The sequence below is a fragment of the Pteropus vampyrus genome, unplaced genomic scaffold (genome assembly GCF_000151845.1).
Source record: "Pteropus vampyrus isolate Shadow unplaced genomic scaffold, Pvam_2.0 Scaffold36, whole genome shotgun sequence".
Classification (NCBI taxonomy): domain Eukaryota; kingdom Metazoa; phylum Chordata; class Mammalia; order Chiroptera; family Pteropodidae; genus Pteropus; species Pteropus vampyrus.
In genome coordinates this window covers 2,431,139-2,438,993 of record NW_011888817.1, presented here as the reverse complement: position 1 = coordinate 2,438,993, position 7,855 = coordinate 2,431,139, and the positions used below count along the sequence as shown (strand labels likewise).

The following is a 7,855-nucleotide window of genomic DNA, read 5'->3' as shown; positions in this document are numbered from 1 at the left end:
GGGATTGAGGACAATGCCTTCATCCCTCTGATCTTCAGTTTTCTCCTCTGTAAACTGGGCTTGATGCAACCTATCTCCAAGATTGAGTGTGAGGATTAATGAGAGAATGAGGAAAGGGTCTACCCAGTGCTTGAAGCATAGTAGGTACTTAATAGATGATGTTCCCTCCCCATCTTCCACTGTCTGGCTGTCACAGAGCTGGACACAGTCTGGCTCTCCACTCACCTCAAATTAGATAGACTTTCTGTTTTCAGAGGTCATTCATTCATTCATTCATTCACTGTTCAGTCATTCAACCTGGCACATAGTAGGTACATTTTTGAGCACCTACTATGTGCCAGGTACTAGGACACAGAGTTGAATTAGACTATCGTCCCTTGGTCTTGAAGAATTTATTTACTTATTCATTCAACATCCACGGAGACCTACTGTGTGCTTTAGCTGGGCAGGGATGGTGTTGGGGTAAAGTGAGCATTGCTGGCAGGGGAGGGGGTTGAGGAGGGGGTAAATCAGTCCCACAGGTCACACTACTGGGTCTGGGAAGAGCAGGAACCCAGAGAAGATGCTGTTGGCACTTTCCATACCCAGGATGGAATTCTTCTCAGTGGCCTGCAGGAAGACATTCTCTCCTTGTTCCAGCTTGAGAACCATGCCGCCTGTGGTGACCTGGAAGGTGTTCTGGGCGTAGTCACAGAAGGTGGCCACCTTCTGCATGCGGTCCCGGCCCCGGATGAGGTTCACGCACAGGTTCCCTCTAGAGCTGGCATGGTAAGTGAAGTAGTAGAGGCCGGGCACCCTGCAGGTGAACTTGCCACTCCGAGGTTCGTAGTTGTTGTTCACGTTGGTGATCACGTGGTCGAAGCGAATGGTCTGGTCCTTCCGCAGGGCGATGTTGACTGTCCGCATGACAGAGAAGGCGATTTTCTGTGTGGCTTTGTAGTCTCCTGACTCGCCCTTGGGGCCACGGGGTCCAGGGGATCCTGGAGCACCTTTGGGGCCCATGGGGCCCTTGGGGCCAACTTTTCCTGGATTTCCGGGAATTCCTGGGTCCCCTTTTTCTCCGAACTCGCCATGGTCTCCAGCTAGCCCTGGCAGCCCTGGAAAAGCAGAGACAAGATAAATGAGGCTGAGATCACCGAAAACCAAGGACGCAGCCATGGTAGGCAACGCAAGGGGCCTGCCTAGAGGCAGAAAACCTGGCCACGTAACCTTGGACAGGTCCCTGCTCCTCTCTGGGCCTCAGCTTCCCATCTGTGAAAAGGAGGACTGGTTACAGAGGGCCTCCGAGTCCCCTTCCAGCCCAGCTTACTGAGTCTGTGATGCGTTTGGCGGCAATGGGAACTGACATCCGTGGGGTGGGGAGCACTATCTCCCTCAGGAAAGTGCTGGGCTGGCCCTCACCAGCTCATACAGTGCCCTTGTTCAGGCTTAAGCCTGGAGAAGGGATAATGAATTCTTGGCAAACATGCTATCCCGCTCCCTCCCCCATAGCTGACACCCCCAATCAATCGCGGCCTTCTTTCTCGCTGAACTTGGAAGCGGACCTTAGGGTCCTCCCATTCCACTACTCCAAGCAGCTGCTACTCCTCGATTTGGCACCGCACAAGATAAAACCTCTTTCCCAGTAGAGTGGGCTCAGGGGAAAGACAAATGTGCTTCTCATGTCCCATCTGCCATTATCAGTTGTGCCACCCTGACTGAGAATCTCTGAGGCTCAGCTTCCTCATCTGTAAAATGGGGATGATGAGATTTTGTAGGATTATAAGGAATAAAACGAGATTATGTGGAGAGAGTAGTTGGCTGTGGGTAAATGAAGAAACGATCTGGATTTCGCGGGGGCGTCTTGACAGCGGGACGTCTCGTTTGAACTCTGTGACAACCCTAAAAATATCATTGTCTGCATTTTACAGGTGAGGACATGGCAATTCGGAGAGGTGAAGCTGCTTACCTGGAGGTGGCCCAGGACTCTACGACTGTGTTAGTGCCCTCTCTCTATCTGCACTTAGTGGCAAGAGATCGACCATCTGGTCTCAGCCTCAACATTCGTTGGGCTCCTTTGGGCAAGTCAGTAGCCTTTCTAGACACAGGTTTTCCTGTCTGTAAAATGGGAATCAGAATTCCCTCCTTACAAGGTTATTGCAAGGGCTCAGCAAACTGATGGATTTACAGATGCTTTTGCAGTCTCTAAGGTGGGCAACTGTGACTTGGGAGGCAGGAGGTAGGGCCTCAGTCAGTGACACTAGTGAGTCCCCGAAATCTGCAGTACCTTTTTCTCCCTTTATCCCTGGGGTCCCAGGTTTGCCGTCAGAGCCCGGTGCCCCAGGAATGCCCGGGATGCCAGGGATGGCTGGGTGCCCAGTGCAGCTGCTCTGGGCATGGGAGACACCTACTGGACCCAGGAGCAGCAGTGGCAGCAGCGCCAGGATGCCACCCCCTGGGGTCTTCATCACTGCACTGTCTCAGCTGCTTCCTGTACGGGAATAAGAAGATGTGGTAGGTTACAACTGTGGTGACTCCTCGCTTTTTTATTCATCCATCCATCCATCCATCCATCCATCCATCCATCCATCCATCCATCCATCCATCCATGCATCGGCTTATTCAGTTGTTCGTGTGTTCGCTGAGTTTGTCCTGTCCACCAGATCCTGTTGTGAGTGCTGGGGATACGGTGGTCAACAAGAAAGATATGCTCCCTGCCTTCACGGAGCTGACGGTCTAGGGAAGACAGATGATAAACAGCTCAACGTACAAGTAAACGGAAATAATTAGAGATGGCGACGAGTGCTCTGACAGAGAGGAAAGGGTGCCCGGAGCAAGAGAAACTGGGCTGGAGTGGAGTGTGAGGGAAGTCCTCCCACCAGGGAAGTTTCTAAGGGAGGCATCTCTGAGAAGTGATGTTTACGACAAGACTTGAAGGTTTAGAAAGGGCCTGGGCAGAAATGTTCCAAGGGGATAGGATGGCAGGGGTAGAGGCCCAGAGGTAGGACAAAGCCTGGAATGTTGAGGACCAGCAGGGGGGCCAGAGGGGAGTGAGGGGTCAGAATGACAGGAAGTGAGGGCCTGAAGGCTGTGGTATGCAGGTTTTGGATTTTCTTCCAAGCATTCTTGTTCATCAGAGCTTCGGAATTCAGCGTGGCTGTGCTGCTTCCCCAGAGGGCCGCTTTCCATCCTCAGAGAATCCGTGCATGGAGGAAACTGTTATTTCTGCACTGAAGAAGACCCTGACACTCAGGGTGGCCAAGACACTTGCTTGGGGGCCATATAGGAATAACTGCAGCCAGGACTCAAACCCAGGCCTGTCTGGCACTGAAGCCAGTAACCCTGGCAGCATACCAGCTCATCTCTTCTGGTGGAATATTCTCAGGTCCCACCTAAGGCAGTGGGCCCTGGTGAGAGAATGGTTCTTACCCCTTCTTAATCCCAGAGAACTAGAAGAAGCCATGGGCTGTCTCGAGCTGGTCAGCAGGGCCATTAATTAATTCTTAGTATGGAAGAAACCTTAAAATTCATCTAATCCTTAGCCTATTCTTTTTTTTTTTTTTTTAAACCAAGCTGACATTCACTAACATCAATTTGATCATTTGAAAGCAAACATTTCAGTGGCATTTAGCACATTCACAATGTTGTGTAACCATCACCTCCATTTAGTTCCAAAACATTTCATGGCCCTAAAATAAAATTCTGTACTCAATGGGTAGTTACTCCCAACCCTACTTTCCCGCCTCATCCCTGACAACCACTAATCTGCTTTCTGGTTCTATGGATTTGCCTATTCTGGGCATTTCATATAAATAGAATCATATAATATGAGGCCCTTTGTGACTGGCTTCTTTCATTTAGCATGTTTTTAAGGTTCATCTATGTTGTACTATGTATCGGTAACTCGTCCCGATACATAGTGGCTGAATAATATTCCATCATGTGGATATATTACAATTTGTTTATCCATTCATTATTGATGGGCGTTTGGGAAATTCCCGCCAGTTGGCTATCGTGAATGGTGCTACTACAAAAATTCACATAGAAGGATTTCTTCGATTACCTGTCTTGAATTTTGGAGGGTGTATACCTAGGAGTGGAATTGTTGGAATTACTGCCCTGGGTCTCATGGTGAATCTGTGTTTAACCTTTTGAGGAACTCTCAGCCTGCTATTAAGTCTCCTCAATAATGTCTCTGCCACCGGCTCTTCTATCCATGGCTGGCACTGTCTCGTGATGAGCAGCTCATTACCTAACGAGGCAGCCGATTCCACCCTTGCCCAGATCCAAATTCTCCCCACCCTTCAAGGCTTGGGCCTTCAAAGTCTTTTTCCTCCCAGAAGCCTCCTCTCATTCTCCCTAAGCTCACAGAGGCTATGCTGTTTCATTCTCTTAAAATAGGGGAGCAGAGTGGTCCCCGCCCACCTCCCAGGATAATAGTGGGGAGCCAGGCGAAGCCACGGCTGGGAAAGAATCATGGTGTTCTCAGCTCTTGTTCAGACTTGTTGCTGCTGTTGTCTGACCCTCACAGCACTGTGGAAGTGGGTTGTGATTATTTTCTCATATTGCAGATGAGGAAACTGAGGTTCAGACATTAGAAAGCAGCCTGCCCACAGGTACCTGGTAAATTGGTTAATGGCGGAGCTGTGGTCAAACTCTGGCCCTCTCTGCCTCACACTGGCTTGGCCAACCCAGAATTTGGCATGTGGAGGCCTTTCTGAAACCAGTAAAAACCTGCTGTTTCTTGGCTCATGTGCTTAGAAAATCAACATCGTCCCCCATCCCCCGCCCCCCGCCCCCCACCCCACAGTCTGGTCCTAATCAATTCATTGCCTAAACCCCTGAGTTATGCTGGAACCTATGCTGAGCACCAAGCAAAGGGAGGCTTCAAAGGGTGGGGTGTGACCAGAGCTGCGAGTGACCGGCTTAGGCTCTGCCCTGCTCCAAAGAGAGAGTGACTCAGGGGATCCTGTTTATCTTTGAATGAGCATCAGTTCCAACTCTTGTTGGAGGTTTTACAAAATGACAATTTGACAACTTTAATAATCCATGCACTGGGCACTTAACAGATACCAGGCTCTGCGCCAAACACTTTATGTGCCATCATCTCATTGCATCTGGCCCTTACAAAGGTCCCCCAAGAAAGCATCCCCGATTTCTTATTTCACACATGAGGAAACTGGGCACAGAGAGGGTGAGAACCTCGATCAAGGTCACACAGCTCCATGTGGCTGGGATTCAAACCCTCTGCCAGCTGGATCTTAAAACTCACAGGGTGTTACGTTAAGAGGCTACTGTACTTCGTGGTGAAAACGAAGGCTTTGGAGCCAGACAGCCAGACAGAAGGAGCTAAGGCATGGGCAGTGTTGGGTCCAGGGCCAGTGCCTGAGGAAGGAAGCTTTTATCATCACTATTATTGTTGCTAACGGGCAGTGAACATTCACCAGTGGTGAGAGGCCTGGACTGTCATAAGGAAAGCAACTGCCAGGGTCCAAATCAGGCGTCTGCCACTTCTTAGCTAAGGGCCTCAGGCAGGTCACTTCTCTCTGGCCACAATTTTCCTTTTTATAAAAAGTGAGTAATACTAACATCTACCTCATAGGGTTGGTGGGAGGACAGGTGAGTTAAGGCTTATAACAGAAACACTTACTGAATATCAGCTGTTTTTAAAATGATCGCCATCATCCAAGAAGTCTCAAGTTTAGGAACATGACCAAAGATGGTTGGAAAAATAAAAGAGGATCTGGTCCCTTTGAGAGGTGCTCAGAGGGAGGAGGTCTCTCAGGCAGAGGCAGCCCAAAGGTAGAGCGCTCCAACCAATGGGGTCGGGGGTGGGATGCAGGGTGGGGGAGCAGGGTCCTGTCCTTGGGGAAGTAGGAGTGGGGGTGTGTGTGGGAAGATCTAGGTTCCAGACCATTTTAGGGGTCACTGAGTCTCAGACTTGGGCTCCAAATTAAAACTCCTCTGGTCTGAACACCCCCTGCCCTCACCACATAGCACCACCATCAACCTTACCTCTCCCGTCTTTCCCCACATCACTGACCCATTTATCTTCAAGCCTTCCAGCCCCAACAGTCCCTTTCCCCCTGACTTAGAGTCGGGCCAACTTGACCTTGAACCCCCACCCCCTTCGTGCTGCTACATCACTGCATGACCTCAGGCAAGTGCCTGAACCTCTCTGAACCTAACTAAGAACCAACCACAGCTCCACCTGCAAGTCAAATTATTTCCTTGAAAGAGTCAAGCGGAGCTTTCTCAGCAGACTGCAAGGAAATAAGAGAAGGCAGCTGTGGGAGAAAAGCTAGGCTGAGTGGAGGGGAATCTGGGTTCTCGTTTTCCCTCTGCCTCTGACATATCTTGATCCAGGCAGTGTGCTAAACACTGGGTAGGCTTGCTCTCCTTTAGGGCACACAGCATCCCCAAAGGAGAAAGGTTCCATTATTCCTAGAGAGAATCCCAGGCCGAGAGGTTACGTGACTTGCCCCCAGCTCACCAGCACCTAAGAGCCAGAAGCAGGACTCTGCTGGCATCTTGGTAACCCCAAAGCCCTTATGCTGACGGCTCTAATTTTAGTCTGCCTCCCCATCACCTGGAGACCTGGGTGGCAGCAGACCCCCACAAGATCACCTCCAGAGAGTTTGGTTCCTGAAGTCTGGGTTTGGGCCCAGGCAGAAATCCTCACTGTTAAACACCCAGGTGGCTCCGAAGCAGGGGATGCAAGGTCTCCAGTTTGAGAGTCACCACTCTCCACCATACTGGTCCTGCTGGCCAGTCCCCCCAGGCACCGAGCCCCATCCTCACCTGGGAGACTGGCGTCCTGCAATGCCGTTTGGCTGGGCAGCAGTGGGACCAGGAGCTGGGAGCCTGCTGCTCTCGGTCCAAAGCGGAAGTTCCATTCCCCCAGAGATGAGAAGGGCCTTTCCCTGATAGCCCCCCCCCCAGGGGCCCAGCAGGCGGGCTCCCCTCCCTGTCACCCCATTCTCACCCTGTCCTGCTGCTCTCAGGCAGTTTCAGGTCCGGTTTCTGTGATTTGGAGGGGCTTACTGTAAATGGGTGGATGGGTGGTGAGTTTCGCTTTGCCAGCTCAGCAGCTGTGGGGAGAACAGGCTGTCTCTGGAGAATGTCCACAACTGGTGGCTTGGTGCCAGGGCCCCTGACCTCATGATCTTCTACAGGGAACAGGGGTGTTCCTCAGTGAAATGAAAATATGGCTGGCCTGGTGCCTGGGTGCTAGATTTGGAGTCAAAAACCTTGATTCATAACCTGGCTCTGCCACTTACCAGCTAAACGTTTTCAGCCGAGGGAGCCCAAGGGAACCCCATTTCCTCTGTTATATGGTGGGACCATAATTACACCTGCTCTACAGAGCACATGGGGACTCAGATGGGACAGTGGAGGAGAAAGGGGAGGGTAAGCTGTGAAGCGCATTGCACATGTTAATTGTTAATATCATGCCATGTCCCAGGCTCCCCCTTCTGGGTCCCTTTCTACTGCTTTCTTCCCATTCTGCACTCTTGCTCTTTCCCTGTTCTCAGAAAATAATCTAATAATGAAAAATGAATTTTAAATGTGGTCATTATTTATTTATACCCCTTCTTCTGCTTCCAGTGGGGCTCAAAGCTGAGGACAATAATAGGCACAGGTGGGGGCCTGTTGCTTATTGATCCTGGAATCACCCAGTTAAGGCTGGAGAGGGGCTTGGAGGTCACCCAGCCCATCCTCCTTGTCACATATACGGGGAAGCTGAGGCCCACATGGGAGATGTTTATCGTGAGCCATGCGCAGATCGGCCCTGTTTCCTGCTCCTATGGAGCATCCCTTCTACTGAAGAAGGCTCGTGTGGAACATCAAATGACACAGTGGTTTCATTGCTCCT

General features: G+C 50.8%; 1 protein-coding gene across 1 annotated transcript; it reads right to left on the bottom strand.

The window, feature by feature from the left end:
• Positions 1–403: 403 nt before the first annotated feature.
• C1QB (complement C1q B chain) lies at positions 404–6,960 on the bottom strand. The gene is made up of 3 exons (XM_011357551.2): positions 6,781–6,960; positions 2,267–2,470; positions 404–1,097 (listed from the first exon to the last, which is right to left on the bottom strand). Exons 2-3 carry the CDS (start codon positions 2,445–2,447, stop codon positions 523–525), a joined length of 756 nt encoding a protein of 251 aa, XP_011355853.1. The 5' UTR covers positions 2,448–2,470; positions 6,781–6,960; the 3' UTR covers positions 404–522.
• Between the last annotated feature and the right edge of the window lie 895 nt (positions 6,961–7,855).